Source organism: Monodon monoceros, unplaced genomic scaffold (genome assembly GCF_005190385.1).
Source record: "Monodon monoceros isolate NGI ecotype Baffin Bay Population unplaced genomic scaffold, NGI_Narwhal_1 Super_Scaffold_20, whole genome shotgun sequence".
Lineage (NCBI taxonomy): Eukaryota > Metazoa > Chordata > Mammalia > Artiodactyla > Monodontidae > Monodon > Monodon monoceros.
In genome coordinates this window covers 110,255,391-110,273,537 of record NW_021703777.1, presented here as the reverse complement: position 1 = coordinate 110,273,537, position 18,147 = coordinate 110,255,391, and the positions used below count along the sequence as shown (strand labels likewise).

At 37.3% G+C, this 18,147-nt stretch overlaps 1 protein-coding gene across 11 annotated transcripts in view; it reads right to left on the bottom strand.

Annotated features, from left to right (window-relative positions):
* ANK2 (ankyrin 2) overlaps positions 1-18,147 on the bottom strand; it is a 272,366-nt gene that overhangs the window by 148,626 nt on the left and 105,593 nt on the right. For all 11 annotated transcript variants that reach the window (XM_029235234.1, XM_029235242.1, XM_029235243.1 and 8 more), the window contains exon 5: positions 3,559-3,657. In XM_029235234.1, coding sequence (XP_029091067.1) covers positions 3,559-3,657 — 99 coding nt within the window. The remainder of the gene's footprint in view (positions 1-3,558; positions 3,658-18,147) is intronic.

Genomic DNA, 18,147 nt, shown 5'->3' with positions numbered 1-18,147 from the left:
TTGGGAAGTTTAGGACATAATATGATCTAAAATTCTTTGGAAAATAAGGCTAATTCATTAAGTTTTCACTTAGTTGAATTGTATATTATTTAAATCATTTAGATATAAAATTGTGCTAAGTAATGTAAAGAAAATCAGTCTTTCAATTAGAAACTTAACAAACAATTTAAAAAATAACAAAGATCGGGGCTTCCCTGGTGGCGCAGTGGTTGAGAGTCCGCCTGCCAAGGCAGGGGATGCGGGTTCGTGCCCTGGTCTGGGAAGATCCCACATGCCGCGGAGTGGCTGGGCCCGTGAGCCATAGCCGCTGGGCCTGCGCGTCAGGAGCCTATGCTCCGCAGCGGGAGAGGCCACAACGGTGAGAGGCCCGCGTGCAGCAAAAAAAAAAAAAATAATAATAACAAAGATCATCAAAGTTAGAGGAGCCTTAGAGGTAGATGGATAACCACATTAGAAAAATTAGAAGCTATGTTTTCTCTCTAGAAACAAGTATTCAGCAACGGAAAGGTGATGAATAAGTAGAAAAAATATACGTATATATTCTAGGCTCTGTTAATGTGAAAACCTCCTTTAATTCACAAAAGCTTGAAAATAAGTCTCAGAGTTAAATGTTTCCATTCACAGAAGAGATGAGGGCAATTGGATATGGTACATCTATTGAATATATTCCAGAGACAATGATAATTTATCAGCATCTAACTACTCCATTTGTTTTCAACAGTATTTTTTTAAAAGGTAACTGTAGACTTCGGAGGGAAAATCATTTGCCTCAAATGCATCATATCATATATGCACTACCACAGTAAGAGTTGAATTTTTTAAATTAGAATTGAATTTTAAATAAATACATTACTTAACGGAATGGAAGAGTAAAGCATGTAGTGTTGTAAGATGAAAGAGAGTAGCCTAAATTTAGAACTTTGTTTGGCACAAATTAAGCCCTCTGTGAAGGAGGAAAGAACAGGCTCATTATCATGCACACATTTAATTTGATTCCCCCCTGCAACACTGGGATAGTTTATATTAAAAGAATGTGAACTTCTTAGAGACAAGGCATTGCTGACAGCACAGAACCTAATTAAAAAGTTTTTAGCCTTCAATTTTGGTAACATTCAGGAAGAAGGAAGAAAGCAGAGAATTATAAAAATGGTACTGGACAGACAGAGAACTCCTTTGAGAGAATTTAACTTTGGACCTCCACCACATGGATTTCATTTTAATCTACACTTCATGGGAGAAGGGTAAAGATTTGAAATGATTTTTTGAAGTACCTTCACCAACTCTATGAAAAGGAAACCTATATTAAAACTCTGTAGCTTAATTTTTCATCATTTATTTACCAATGCTAATTGCTATAATTACGGAAAATTTCAACACTTTAAATATTTCTTTTCAAACATGAGTTTCATTGCCATACTGAATGATCTCATAATTATCTGATTTTTAAAGTGGTCACAATGTCTTGATTAGTAACTAAGTTTTGCAAATTAGGGCTATTAATGGGTTCAGGGTAAGTGTCTTCTTTAGGTATATTCATACATGTACATACAACCGTAGAAGGTATTTAGCAATATAGCCTAAAAGATCAAATAGTAATCAACCATATAGCCCTATGAAGATGTTATTCATTCACAGAATGATAGACTAAAAGGGAACATGCCAAGATTTTTCCATTAGTGTATTTCCTGATAACCATTCGGGCCAGTGGTATGGAATTAATCAACTAAGTTTATACATATCCAGTCAGGGAAAATTAATTTTACTTATTTAAATGATTAAAAAACAAAATAGATATATGTTTGTTTAGAGGCATATATGTGTCTAAACTAGGATTCAAAACCTCATGTGATTTACTTGCAACAGTCATATTTCTTTGTGGAAATAAGAGACAGTTATAATTCTCTGAGAATCAGAGTGTAACACGAACTCCACTGATGCAACATACATAAAAGGGTATTTCTGGAAGCAGAGTGAGATGCTACAGGGGTCCAGATCGGAGGAGTCTTGAGAAAGCTGACAATGCTGTCAGGCAGCATTTCCCTAAATCATACACTAGAAAAGTCTATTTGGTGAGTAGAACTCTGTAGTGTAAAGGTTTCTCTAGATAAATGATTCTGCTTTCAAGGAAATAAAGTAAAACAAATGCATATTTCCATGGTTTGGTACATTTCTTAGAGGTCCTAATGCAGAGATATAGTCTCGTACTGTTATCCAAGCTTTGCCTGAGGATATTCACGTGCCACTCATTGCCAGAATTAATGTCTCAGAAAGTCATAAAATCATAATCATAAAAATCACGCTGTACTCATGTGGTAAGAGTGTAAAATCTGTGTGTGCTTAGTAGAGAACGTGAAATCGTTTCATACTAGGCAGTCGTGTTTTCCAGTCATAAACAGGAAATGTGGTCCCATTAATAGTGATGTCTTGGGATTGTTTTTAACTAATGAGAGTAAGCTGTCAGAAAGTTATCGCCAGGCTCCATAAAAAGTTTTCTCTCAAAGGGCCTGGACATGAATTTAATAGATTATAAATGACCTCTCTCCACAGTGCAGGGTAGAAGGGATTTCATGTTTATTTCACCTAAAGACTTAACTGTCCAGAAAGGAGGCCATATTAGACATTAAAAGTTATCAGGATAGTTTCTGGGTGACAGCCATCTATCTACCAGTCATCTTTCACTCCAGGGCAGGAGTTTTAAAATTTTATCAGTGGAGCCACAGAACGTGAAATAGGAAAACTAAAGCCTGGTTGCTTTGGGGTGAGGAGAGGCATGTCCCAATGGAGCTCTCTTCCCCTCCTCTACTGTGTCACCTACTCCCAACCTTCTAGTGGCCCCTGAGGCATTTTCTCCAAGCTCTAAAGCATCCTAAGCATCACTTAAAAATCACTGTTCCAAACAATCACTGAACTCCCTCCTTAATCTGCTTAGGCAGAAATGAGAAGGAAAATACAAAGTAGGTTCGGCTTATTGGAGAACACACACACGAAAAGGAAAGTGATGCTAAGTTGGCCCATTCCAACCCCTTTTTATGCCTAGATGGCCTGAATGTTTTGAGACTGGATTGATTTTGAACATTCTATTCGGTTGTTGCCATAATCAGTCACACCACCACATGTCATAATTTGTACTTCATAAAATATGAACAGCTTTCTGATGACATATTTCTCATGAAATTGTGTGAACATAAATAACTGAATTCTTGCTAATCATTAAAAAACTTTCCTTTAAGGAATTGCATTAGAGCCTAACAAAGATAAAACAGTGATGAAAAGAGATGGATAAAATTTACTATAAATTGATTTTACAATAGTATAAAGCTCCCAAAAGCTAGAGAATGGCAAATTGATGGAAGCGTGATTTCACGTAAGAATAAATTGACATGAATCCCAAATCAGGGCATAAACTCATTGAACTGTGTGCACTGGGTCATTCGTTCATGGCCACTGTTGTAGATTACAATAGTAACATGAACACTCGTAGGATAAAGGTAATGGAGACCCTTTGCATCTGGATACAAACAACATGGACATTAAGGTCAAAGAATTCAAGTGTCTTACCTCAGTAGCAGTGCTCTGATTAGCTCCATTTTCCAGCAAATATTTTACAACATCAATGTGGTTCTCTTGGGCAGCCATGTATAAAGGAGTGAAGCCATTCTGAGGACAAACAGTGAAAAAGGTATCTTCAACCATTTGTAAAGTTTAAACCAGGGAAGAATACATGACAAAGAAAGAGAGAATACTGTGAAGCAAAACTTTGAAATTGTGAAACATATAGCATACCTTCACATTGAAGAAGTCATACATGCATTTACCATCAGAAAACTAGACAAATCAAAGTTAACCAATTCCCACCCACAATTTTTGAAAGAATGAGGAGAAAGGGAAGAAATATCCCCCTCATTTCCTGCCTTCATTTCAGTACCAGAGATTCACATTTCTTATCACCCAACACTGTGTTAAAAACTAAAGATATTTAGTATCTTAATATCTATATAATTCTATAATATATATCATTCATTATATATAATATCTATATAAAGATATCTGTAATATTTATGTAGTATCACCTATATTTATCAATTCATAAACTATTTAAACAGATGACGATTATCTTGAATATATACATTTCAACACCCTTAAAAGTATAAAATATTACTCATATCAGAATAAGCTGAGAGATTGCAAAGCTGATTGAAAACTTTAAAAATCCGTATTTCAATGTTCTGCTTGAGGTAGCATGATTTATACTGAACATCTTTACATTACTTTTTAAAAGCCATTCTGAAATTCTATCATTCGTTAATTCTCATATTCATTTATTCAATTATTTAATATAAATCCAAGCACTGGTAGCTGGGCCATCACTGCGAAACAATAATAAACAAGACAGACATCTGCCCTCATGGAGTACATACTACGGTAATATGGTAACGTTATGTAGTCATAGTTTTTTTTTTTTAAAGCACTGAAATTTTGTAACATGAGTTTGAAACTAAGTATAAACTGGCATATTTTCTTTTCATTAGATCCTTTGCAATATATAATACTTCATTAAGGTAAAAACCCACAAAACTTTATTTAAAAAAGAAAACTTGTGAAATAATTCATCAACTCTCAAAACATAGCATTCTCTTAAAATTATGTCAGAGTCTTAAAGACAGTTGATTACTTTAAAAATTCCACACATTAATGAGAATGAGTAAAAACATAGATGAACCTTCAGGTATTTCCAAAAATTTATAAGGAGAGAAAAATTATTTTCTTTTTTGAAAAATTCTTCTGTATACCTTGTATAAGTGTGGAAACATTATTCAAAATGGTCAAGATAGAGCAAAATACAGAGTATACAAGTAGAACACGAAAAGTAACTTTAAATTTGATTACAAAAGAAAATCTGTAGGTTTCAAATGATGGTGGAAAATTTAAAACTAAGAAACATTACAAACGGAATGAACTGACAATTTTGTAGGATTCAGGAATAACTTGCTAGCTGGAGAGCATATTTTTTAAAACACAGAAAATAGGTGAAACCTTGTGTATTTTAAGAACTGAAGAGGTGGCGGAAGGATGGAATTAGAGATTCAAAGGAAGGGAAAGCCAGTGAGGATGGTTAAAAACAATGAGTGGGTGTGGAATGGGGCTCTTTCACGACAAGTAAAAGGCAGGGATGCAAAAAGAACTTTGAACAGAATAAAACAATTTGCTTACGTGTTTCCCTCTGACAGAATCTTGTGTGTAGATCAGAAGAAAGGGAAATAGACTGTGGTTACCAGATGAATAGGGGAAAGGAGAGATGTGCCATCCCTAGGCTCTTGTCCTGGGTCCTAAACTTTAGAGAGACCTCTTCTAGCTGAGCTGGGCAAGGGATCCAGAGGGCCAAGGGGGCATGCCCATCCTGACCCTGCAGCTCCCCTGCTTCCAGATCACACACCAGACATGAAACCACCCAGAGTTCCTGCCCACACAGCCCCAAGTGTGGTTCCAGTGCTGGCTCAGATTTCTTCCTTGGGTTCATCCTCCCAAGGGTCCACGGGTAGGCATACCCTACAGTAGGCTGAATAACGCCCCCAAATATGCCCACATCTTAATTGCCGGAACCTGTAAGTGTAACCTTAATGGTAAAAGGAACTTTGTAAATGTGATTAAGTTAAAGATCTTGAGATGGGGAGATTATCCTGAATTATCCAGGTAGGCTTGATATAATCACAAAAGGTTTTTATAAGAGGGAGGCAGGAGGTCAGAGAGAAGATACCACACTGCTTCTCACTTACAGCCTCAAGTAGGAACCAGAAGTGCCAACACCTTGGTTTTAGCCCCGTAGGACTGCTTTTAGACTTTAGACTTCTAAAATTATACAAGAATAAACTTGTGTTATCTTAAGCCACTGAATTTGTAATAATTTGTTACAGCAGCAACAGGTGTCTAATACACACTCTTAGAGTCGTTTGTGAGGGAGGGTGGAAGTTAGGAGATGAACAGAGCTTGAACGTTCAGGCTGGGGTGTGTACACCTTTACACATGATGCTCTTGTGGTGTGGATGGAGCAGGGGATGAGGAGAGGGGAGGGGCCAGAGTGCAAAATCAGCTGCAATCCTGCATGGAACGAACTCCAAGGTTTCTAAGAAGTCTAAATTTAGACCTATCTTATTGCTAGACAGATATATTTATCAAGGTAGGAGGATAGGAGAAACTTATTTTATAGTTTATTAGCTTGATATATAGCTTTTAATTTTAAAAATATACTGTAAGTGGACCTCTTTTGCAGTCTTGTCCTGGGCCCTGCAAGCATTAATGGTGGGCTAGAGTAATAGAGAAAGAAAAGGGAAAATATAAAAAATAGAGAAATGTCAGGGCTGACAACATATAGTATCTGGTGGGGAAAGGGCAGTGACAAATGATCAGGCTCTCGGTTAGAGGGCATCAAGAATACCATGCGCTCCTTGTGCCACAACCTCAGCATGCAAGGGCTTCCAGCAGAGTGGGATGCACGTATAAAGAATGATAAAAATAAAAATGATTTATTGAACTTCTGCTCTATGCCATTCACTGTGGGAAATGCTTTGACTCTACTGCTTCAAATCACCGTGACCACATGCTCCGGTTTCCCCAGGACAGTCTAAGTTTATGCATAGTTAGCTTGGAGTAATTATTAATAGTATCTCAGTTTGGATGATAAATTAAATGGCCCAACATCATCTCTAATCCTTAGAATAGTGCTGTAACATTGGTATTATTATCCCCATTTGAAATAAGGCAGCTGAGACTCAAACACTTAGGTAACTTGGCCAAAGTCTCCCAGCTAATAAGTGAACTGGAAGTGACAGATAGGAGCCAGTACGTGGACAGCCTTCTTCCCCATAAAGGAGTTGGGATTTGATCATGTGGATGTGTGGTTCGCAGCCTGGCTGTGTTATAGAATCTCCTGTGGAAACTTGTAAGAATGCCTAGGGACCACCTTGCCTCTCCTGAATTGTAGTCTCCATACATGAAGCCAAAGTACATGCATTTTTTTAAAAAGCTCCAATTTTAAAAACTGACCCAAGGACATAGTTTTAGGTGATGCAGAACAACTGAATGGTTTTGGGCAGGGATCACATATGCATTTTGGAAAGTTCACTCTGGTGACCACAGATGCCTTGGTTTGGGATGGCAGGATTCAAGAATGGAAGTAACGGATTAATCAGCTTTTGCAATATTTGCGATAGTGTATTTAAGTGATGAAGGTAACATGAGCTAAGACAACACCTTGGCTAGAAGAAGGGGGAGCTGTTTACTGTTACTAAATGTATGGAGTGAGAAGGCAGTAAAGATTTACTACAGGTCCTAAAGATGTGGGAAATTATCCTTCCTTAACTTACTGATGCTATTTAACAAGAACTAGTCCACCAGAGAATGTGAAGCACACCTCTGGGTAATTGGGGAAGGGCATGGCAGCACTTTAACACCATTGTAAATTTTATAGGAAAGCTTTTATCTTCCCACATAAATAGGTCAACCACACAGGATTATTGGCTCCTGTGTCCATGTACCGAAGTGCTTTCCAATATATTATGTCTCCACGTTTTTCTAAAATGGTCTGGCGGCAGGTAGGTATGAAAGGATATGCATTTTCTCCTTTTTGATATAAAAAAGTCAAAGAGATCCGGAGCCCAGGTTGATACTGGAAGGATGCGTACAAGAACAGCATTATTTGTTGTTAGGGTAATTCCAGGGTGACCAATAGGTGCCTCTACCAACTGGTTATTAAATATTTTGAACATTATCCCTCTCCATGGCAAATTATTAATTATTTGCCATTCATTTATATTTATTCACTAAAACTGCGTTTGGTGACTCTCCACTGCTAGGCATTGTGCTCAGCTTTGGTGATTCAGAGATGAAAGCTCCCTGTTTATTAGGAGCTCACTGTCCAGAGGCTGAGATGGGCAAGTAACCAAACTACTGTATTACAGTTCAGTGAACGCATATATTGTTAGTTTCTTTAAAAAAAAAAAAAAGTTATGGGGCTTCCCTGGTGGCGCAGTGGTTGGGAGTCCGCCTGCCGATGCAGGGGACGCGTGTTCGTGTCCCGGTCCGGGAAGATCCCACATGCCGCAGAGCGCCTGGGCCCGTGAGCCATGGCCGTTGAGCCTGCGCGTCTCCGCAACGGGAGAGGCCACAACAGTGAGAGGCCCGCGTACCGCAAAAAAAAAAAAAAAAAAAAAAAAGTTATGTGTTGGGTATAACGAGAACATAAAAGGACACAGAACTCAACTGGATAAAAAATTACATCTGAAGGAAACACTGGGAGTGATACTTGGAAGACACTGGGAGTGATTCGGTTTGAGCTAAGATATGAAGACACTGAATTTAGGCACAGAGGCAGGAAAGGTATTTCAAATAGAGGAAACCCCATGAGAAGAGAAAACCCTGAGCATATAGGGATCTTTGGAAAATTTACCGTGACTAGCGGGGTGAGCAGGCCGAGACAGGCAGGGATCAGCCCCCATCCGTCACGCTGAGGCACCCGAATTTTATTCTGAACTCTTGGGTGTCACTGAAGGGTTTTAAGCAAGGGTTTGACATGGCCATATTTGCATTTTAAAGAGATTAATTTGCCAGAGACGGGAGGATGAATTAGAAAATGGCCAGAGAATAGTCTGCAGGAGTAAAAAGAAAGTTTTTGTAATAATTCAGATGAGAAGTGAGGATTAGAAACATTAAAATGGTTTTGAGATTTTGAAATGTCATTTAGTATTCATGTATTTATATTCCACTTAAAGATCAGAAGTGGTTTCAGTCTGCATGAGTTATTAGTTATTGATAACATTTCTCAGATTTATTAAAAAGTTAAAATGCTTTTCTTCAAATCTAGAAATTATATCATATTTTAGAGAATGCAAACACTTATAATATTACCAAAAATGTTGTTCCTATTTTCATTAGTGATATATGAACCAGTAATCAGGTTTTAGCCACTGGAGAAAAAATTTTTTTTTTGCTAATTGGATTATCTGGGAAAACTGAATGAACATGAGCTGATAATCTTCCTATCAAATGTTAGATTTATTGCAGTTTGGGGGAATATTTTAATTCAATAAACCTATTGATATCTGTACGTCATTTCAAAGAAATTATATAGAGACAAATAATGTCAGTATGAAAAGTAATAAATGGTTTAGAATCAATGTTTTGGATAAGGATCAAAACTCTAAGAAGTATCAATATTACCTATTTTTACAGAATCTTAACTTTTCAGACATAATTTTGCCAGAACATATAACCTTATTCTTCTATTACACAAATTAAGATTCATCAGTCAGATGACTTGAAATGACCATACAAAATCACTTTTATCTTAACATAAAGGTCAATGTTCAAACGTATGGACACCAAGTGGGGGAAGTGGCGGGGGCGGGGGGTGGTGGTGGGATGAACTGGGAGATTGGGATTGACATGTATACACTAATATGTATAAAACAGATAACTAATAAGAACCTGCTGTATAAAAAAATAAATTAAATAAAATTCAAAAAAAAAGTCAATGTTACTATTCAATTCAAAAGGTCTCTTTTTAAAAAATGAGATGCAATTAACATGTTATATTAGTTTCAGGTGTATAACATAATGATTTATTGTTTGTACATATTGAGAAGTGATCTCCACAGTAAGTCTAGCTATCATCTATCACCATAAATAATTTTTCTTATAATGGGGACTTCAAAAAAAGGTCTTTTTTTATAGCACCAAATCTGTTCTAAAGTTTTTCTCCTTGACACTGGACTAGATGCCAAGTAACAAATATGGACATAATACTGTTCCAGCCCTCAAGAGCAGAAAATATAACAGATTCACCGACTACACGTATATGGAACCATAGCACAAGACACACTATAATTGCCGAAAGCGAAGCATGAGTAAAATGCTGCCAGAGCACTAAAGAGTCAGCAACTGATACCATGAAGAAAGGCTTCTCAGGCCCAAGCACACAGACCTGAGAGGAAATCAGGAGGCCTTAATGAAATCAAGATGGTAGATCTAAAGAAATGAAAATGTGCTTTGCCATTTTTTTCTATTCTTCTTTCGTTCTCCCTCTCAAGAAATGTGGTGTTTGTGTGAAAAGTCAGAGTGTATTTGCTGCAGGCATATATCACTTGGGGAATTCTGTTCTCTAAGCACAATACTGAGTCTAATGAATTAAAAAAAGGACTTCAAGTAAATTTACCAAACATGAGTAAAATCTCATGCAAGAATGCATCTTGAAAGGAATTCTTACAGGTCTAAAAATTTTTTTTTAATTTCAAAGATCTCTAATTCACGTCTAACATATTACCACCCAGCTAAAGATATACTTTAGGTAATTTCATAGATCGAGTGTAAGCTTAAAGAGTAGAAACTGATTATAGAAACTTCAAATGGTATATAAATTAATTTCTCTGTAACTGCTCACTGTTATTTCACTTGTTCTTACTTTCAGTTCTACGCTGCTAAAATTATTAAGTATATTTCAATGATTAAAAGAAATTGCCCTATTTTTCTAGATGAAAATGTTATAGCTAAAAGGAGACTCATCCTTTTACTGCTGAGGAAATTTTAACCCAGAGATTGAGTAAACTTCCAAGTGGACTGGGCAGTAACAGAGGTTAAGGAGGGAACAGGAAGTTAGTAGGAAGTAAATGAACACAGCAGAGGCAAAGATGCTTGGAAACTTTTGCCCTCTTCTTTTCATCTTTCAGGCATTGACACATGTCACCCTCTCTGGGAGGCCTTATTCAGTGCCCATAACAATCTTAGCACATAGTAGGTGTTCAATAAATATTCGTTAAATGGATGAATAAATAAAGTGAAATAGGATCCACGTTTCTTTCTACATCTGTGGTGGTTTTAAAATATGCCTACAGATTCTTTTCCCATAAAGGTTATTATAGAATACTGAGTAGAGTTCCCTGTGCTATAAAGTAGGTCCTTGTTGGTTATCTATTTTATATATAGTAGTGTGTATATGTTAATCCCAAAAAAGAATAGACATATGTATATGTACATGTATAACTGAGTCACTTTGCTGTACACCTGAAACTAACACAACATTGTAAATCAACTATACTCCAATATAAAATGAAAATTAAAAAAAGAGCAAGGCATATGTCTAAAAGCTCAAAACCTAAGTATAAATTCTGAAGAGAATTCTGGGAAAGAATTGTGTTGTTGGCAAAATGGCATCTTAAAAAATCAAAATAAAAATTAAAACTTCACACACAAAAATATATGGCTGCGAATTCTTTCACACTCCTCCCTTCAAAAGTGGAACCTAACTCCATTTCCCCAGAGTGTGGACCAACTTAGTAATTCACTTCTAATGCATTGATTATGGTGGAATCGATGATGTGTGACTCCCGAAGCTAGGGTTCAAAGCCACTGTCCTATTACTAGGTTTCTCTTGGGTAACTTGCTCTGGAGGAAATGAGCTGCCATGCCATATTAGCATTCAAGCAGCCTGTGCAGAGACTCACATGAGATGGAACTGAGACTTCCCACCAACAGCTAGTAACGACTTGCCAACCATGTGAAAAAAACTACCTTGGGAGTGAATTCTCCAGCCCCAGGAAAGCCTTCAGATGGCTTTAGCTCTGGTCAACATCTTCACTAAAGACTCATAAGAGACTCTGAGCCATAATTTCACAGCTAAGCTACTACTGAATTCCTGATCCACAGAAGCTATGATGATAATATATGTTTATTGCTGTTTTAAGCCACTAAAGTTTGGGATAATTTGTTACGCAGCAATAACTAACACAATGTCTAACAAGATCATACATGATCTGGCCACAGCCTACCTTGCCAACCACATCTCTTACCACTGTTACTCTATTCTACTTCCTTTCTGTTTATGAAAGACATTCATATCCTAGACAGTTTTATTTTTTCAAATTTTCTAGTCATATAACTCTCTTCAAATACTATCTAACCTAAAAACTCTGAAAATAAAATATTAAACACTGCTGCTCTGTTTGATGTTGAATGAGTTATAACTTTCAGCAATGTCTTCCTTATTCCCAAATTACCAGGACAATCGTTTGTAAACTGTGCTGTGTTCCAAGGAGGTATATCAGGGATCCTTCTAGTAGAATGGTGAGTTTTAGGAGCTATCACTGTTTGAAAACACAAAGACAGAGTAGCCTAACATGGTAATCATGTGTTACCTTTCTTTTAGTTTTTTGCAATTAAAAATGATATAGCCTTTCCATTAATAAGAAGGAATGAGTAAAGTAGGTAGTTGTGCATATTTGCTTAGATGGAGCAATCTATATCTAAGAGAGTCTGAAAACTGCAGCTTTAAGTATTTATAATACCCTTAATTCCCTGTGCCATTTGCCAGTTAATAAGAACATTACATGTACTCTCCACATCTACTGGAAAACTCATCAACAGATTACACAATCAATCCCAACAGTAGAAAATGGGAATGGTTACAGATAGCTCTGGGTTTAAACTTGGCAAAAGTAGAATTCCCCTTTTGATGAAATCTTCTTGTCTTTTGCAGGAAGGTCACTGTTAAGATATAGATTTTTTCACAAAGCAGAATTCTTCAGCAGCCTTAGCTATGAAATGTAGTAGGCTTTTTGTCACACACCGGTTAGCACTGGTTGGGAATTACCACTCTAGTTTCTATTCCAAATACTATGTATCATTTTCTTCTTTTGAATTAGCATTATGAGAGAGAAGTTTGGAAAGCATCCCAAAGTTATCACACAGCTTTAAGGTCAGGATAATTCAAATTATTTCCCTAAATACACTGTAAATGCACAGCTGCAAAGGATGTAAAAAAACCAATGGGTACTAATTGTAGTCACAAAAATAAAGACTACTTTGTGTACTTTGTGGGTGTGCTCAGGGCAAAAGAACAAAAGATACAAAAGCAAGATTATAAGCTTGTTTGGAAGTTAAGAAGGCATTTTATTAATTAAAATGTCATACAAATTTTCTCAGATAATCAGAACATGACAACTCTTTACCAGGGTTAGGATATTATAAGTTATTTTAACCTCTTCTCTCTAAAGGTCCTCTTTAAAGGATTATAGCTAAACTATTAGATGACATTAAAATGAATAATGTACTAAATCTTTCTAGGAAGGTTAAACTTTATGGAGTGTTTACTATGACATCGTGTTTCATCCCCACCCCTATGCTATTAGGGCCATTTAAGACTACAGCTCATAGTCATTCATCCAAGGGTACACCCATAAGTAATGTGATCAGGGTCTGGACACTGAAGGACTCCAAACACAGTGCTCTTTCCACTCCCCTCAGCTGTCCCCTTCAACCGGGATCAGATTACCTCAGAGAACAAACACTAATTGGACAATTAGCCTTTTCTTAAGCTCTTCACTAGAAATGACAGCATTGGAAATGCCATGACTTGCTTAATGAAGAATGTCCAAGTGCCCTCTTAGGTATAAGGATTCTTCCAGTCTTTATTTCCAGTGATTAAGAAATTTGGGGTGGTGGTAGTGAGGAGAGAAAGCTACACACTTTATATTTGTTATTTAATCCTAACAGCCCAGTGAAATAAGTAATATAGCTCTACATGACTTAAGGAAATTAACACTCACAGGGATTAGGAAGCATTCCTAAAGTTTCACATCACTTACAACGTGGAGCTGGGATTTGAATTCACGTATAACTAATTCTAGAGCTCATGTTCTTTCTACTACACTATACTGTCATGTGTTTTAGCAGCAAATTTGGCAGACAGTATTTTATCATGTCTGGGTGTTGCCAGCAATCAGAAACACCACTGAAAATACTGTATTCCCATAATCACCGCTTTCACCTCCTCATGGATAAATTACCAAGAAAACATGTGAACTATTCAACATATTTCAAGTTACTCACTCCAGTGCACCCTATACATCAACCTGAACTAATCTTCCTAAAACTATTTTCAACGCTTTCCTGAATTGATTGTCATCTTACTGACCATAATTAAACATCAGTTTTTCACAAACCATGGCTAAAGATGAAGACCTTTTATACCCTAGCTCCACTGTCATATTAAGAACAAACCTTCAATGCACATTCTGATGTTGTTCCAGACCAGCTTGTCTCACCAATATTTCTACACTCACCAAGCTCAATTATACCTCCCATCACTTTTGTAACTAATCTTCCCATGTGGAAAGTCTTCTGTTTCAATTTCCCCTCTGCAGAACTTTCAGTGATGGGCTCAGGTCCTCTGAGAATTTTTCATTAATAGAATTTGGCCAATTTCAACCTTCCTCTCTAGAATATAGTCTAGAGAGGAAGGTTGAAATCATCTACCATCTTCTGTTGTTTGTCTTTGTTCCTGGTGTACTTGTCCTGACTTTGCAGGTAGCCTATGTACTTTTAAAAGCAGCTTCCTGCCTGACACTTGTTTAGAATCCTCCACAGCAATGAGAACTCTGCTGAGTACACAGTAAGCACCCAATAAACAGCTTCTAACAGTTTACCCTCAATTCCTGACAATGATGAATAACTTAGATTTATGCTTCTCTCCTTTATTCGTTTAAAATTTAAATTTAACAGGTGACTTACCACCAGTTCATTCTACAAAGGAGATGAGATGGCTGGTGATGTTCTATTCATTCTCACATAACTCCAAAATACTGAAAACATTTATCTCCGTGTTTTACTTTACAAAAATGAATAAATGCCTCATTACATTGTTAAGCCATTACTGTTAACTATATAGTTAATCTCCTTGGATTTGTCAACAAAAAATGAGAGGCAAATGAATTTTTAAACAAATATAGAGAAAGCAAATGAATTTTAAAAGTAAATGAAATTTTAAAACTGAAGAAAGCAAATGAATTGTTTTTTTATTCAGAGTCAAAAAAAACAACAACAAATAAACAGATGTAGTATACAACTAATATAATCTATAATGAATTTTTAAAATGGAGGGCCCAAGATATAGTAATAGGTATTGGTTGATGCCTACCCAGGATCCCTCCTCCTTTTTTGAAAGCATCCTGGTTTTTCCTTAGAGTATCTGTCTTTACTCACATAGTTCATGTAACTCCAGCAAAGCTGAACTTCTCAGCTTCCAGCTCCAGGAAGAGCATCAGATAACTTAAGCCAATCAACACATTCGATTCTCTTAGATACAATGAGTGGTTCAAGGTTGGGCAAGAGATTTAAGATAGTCTAATCAGTCAAACTCAGGATTCTCTTGTTGAAAGCTGGGACAAAGTTCCCTTATTTTAACAACAAGAAAATGTCTGACTCTAACCTTAGGTCCACAAAAAGAATAAAAATGACAACAGCATCTAACATAGAGCGCTTGTTATGTGTCATGGTTTGTGCTGTATACTTCGATCCTCACAACAGCCCTACATTTTATGTACTATAATTACTCCTGTTTTACAGAGGAGTAAATCCAGACACAGATATGATAAGTAACTTGCCCTAAATCACAAGGGTAGGAGGTGGGTGATGGGGGCAGGATTCGGGATTCAAGATTGTCTGACCCCAGAGATGTTGCTCTTAACCACTGCTAAACTGAAGCCCGTCCAAGTTTAAATCAACTGCTTATTACGCTGGTCTTGATTGGTTCTCATTCTAGTTCTTCCAGACCTGCTATTTTTCACTCACTGTACATTAAGAATCCACAGTCCGGGCTTCCCTGGTGGCGCAGTGGTTGAGAGTCCACCTGCTGATGCAGGGGACACGGGTTCGTGCCCCAGTACGGGAAGATCCCACATGCCGCGGAGCGGCGGCGCCCGTGAGCCATGGCCGCTGAGCCTGCGCGCCGCAACGGGAGAGGCCGCAACAGTGAGAGGCCCGTGTACCGCAAAAAAAAAAAAAAAAAAAAAAAAAAAGAATCCACAGTCCTCTGGACAATTATTATAAATTTTTCAAAATTTTGGCCATATATCTTAAATTTTCTTTATCACCTCACTTTCTCCAATCTGAAAAATTTCCTTAAAACCTAGACCCTCTTCCACTTCTCCCTGGCTTCACTGCTTTGGCAGTCTCATTCAAGTCCACTGCTTCGATAACCACTTCTGTCAGATGACCCATAAATGTCTTCATTTCATTCCAGAATTCTCCTCTGAGCTCTAGACTTGCAGCTCAGACCTACCATTAAAACCTCCTCTTGGATGTCTAACAAGCACTTAAAATACAACTCATGCTCCCTACCCTCCTTCCCACCCAAACAAAAACAAAACCTTGTCCTTATCCCATGTTCTCTATATCAATGGACTACATCACCATCCATACTGACAGAGGAGAAATCCAAAAGTCATCCTTGTACCACCCCCTTCTCGCCTCCCTTCTGCCATCATCACCAAGTGCTCTGAAAGAGGTCCTACACGTCTCCCAAAGCGGTTCCCTTTCTCCATCATCTAAAGCAGCAGCAAGCGCTCCACTCTAACTAATACCACCGACTGTCTAGAGTCAACCTCTGTAGCAGTCTCCAGATACTTTGCTTTGCATCTGTCCTGGCCTCCCTCCAAGCTGTTCTCCGAACTGCAGCAGGTGAGCTTTTCAAAATCCAAATCTTGTCTTGCTGTACCTCCCACCTCCACCTCATACTGGGCTTAGGATAAACATCTTAAAATGAAATCCTTAATGTGGCTCACAAGGTCCCACAGGATCTGACTTTCTCTCTCAGCCCTCATATACACCACATTTCCCACTCATGTTTCAACTCCCAGATTTCTTTTAGGCCCTTGCACGTACTATATCATTTTCCCATAGCACACTTTATCTCCTCTTACCCCCTAGTTTTCATATCGATCCTTTCTTTAAGAGAATAGGTCACTGGAGGTCATTATGCTAAATGAAATGTCAGACAGAGAAACACAAGCATCAGGTGGTATCATTCATATGTGGAATCTAAAAAAAAAAGCCAGACTCATAGAAACAGTGCATAGAAAAGCAGTTGCCAGGGGCTGGGGGTTGAGGCAAATAGAGATTGGTAAAGTGTATGAACTTTCAGCTATAAGATGAATAAAGTTTGAGGATCTAATGTATAACATGGTGGCTATAGCCGATAACACTTGTATAACTGATATTTGCTGGGAGTAGAACTTAAATGTAAAGAAAGAAAGAAAGAAAGAAAGAGAAAGAAAGAAAGAAAGAAAGGAAAGAAGGAAAGAAGGAAAGAAAGAAAGAAAGAAGGAAAGAAGGAAAGAAAGAAAGAAAGAAAAAAGAAAAGAAAGGAAGGAAAGATGTGAGGTGATGGATTGTTAATTATCTCAATGGGGGGGAATCCTTTCACAAAGTATATGTGTATCAAATCATCACGTTGTATGCTTCAACTATCTCACAATTTTACTTGTCAAATATACCTCAATAAATTTGGGGAAAATTTTTGTTTTAATTATCTATGAGTTTTTAAAAAAGAGAGCAGTTTAGTCATCACTTCCTCAGACTCCACCACCCCAACCTATTAGAGAGCACACATTAAATTCCCAAATACCTGCTAGGTGAGTGAAGGAAGGAGGGAGGGAATGAATGATTACTTCTGACAATTTTCTACTGGGAAGTTTTATTTAGTGTCATATTTTTCCAATTTTGCTTTGTTTTGTGGTCTTTGCCTTAAAGGATGATTGTTTTGAGGTCTTCCTGATGGTTTCACCTACATCTTGGTTGCTGTGGAATGAACACGTTAAGCTGTGAGATCTGAAGTAAGAGGTAGACTGCTACACTGCTATTCTTACTATTTGCTGCCGGAGTAGCTTATCCTCTATACTAACTCAGAAGGAGAGAGAAGGAATGGTCTTCTGTATGAAATTCGAACTCCATATTTATTAACAGAAATTTGGAGCTATCTTTGACATTTTACTCTTCTCCCTACAAGTCTTACCTTACTACAAATTTATTTCCTTTAAAACGCAGTAATATTGGACTTGGATAGGCTTGTGAAGGGATAAATAAATGGGACATCTACCAAAGAAATAGATTTGATGATGCTTATGCCTTAATTCATTCAATTTTTAAAGATATCAATTCTCATCATTTCTCTAAGCACATTGGAGGATGGAGAACTGGAGAAAGCATATTTCCTTTATTTAATTTGGAATGCTGAGGAAGGCAGATACTCTTGCAAACTTGTAATCACCCAATAAACTGACTTTCCGAGTCAAAAATACAACAAAAATATCCTGACTTCTCTCG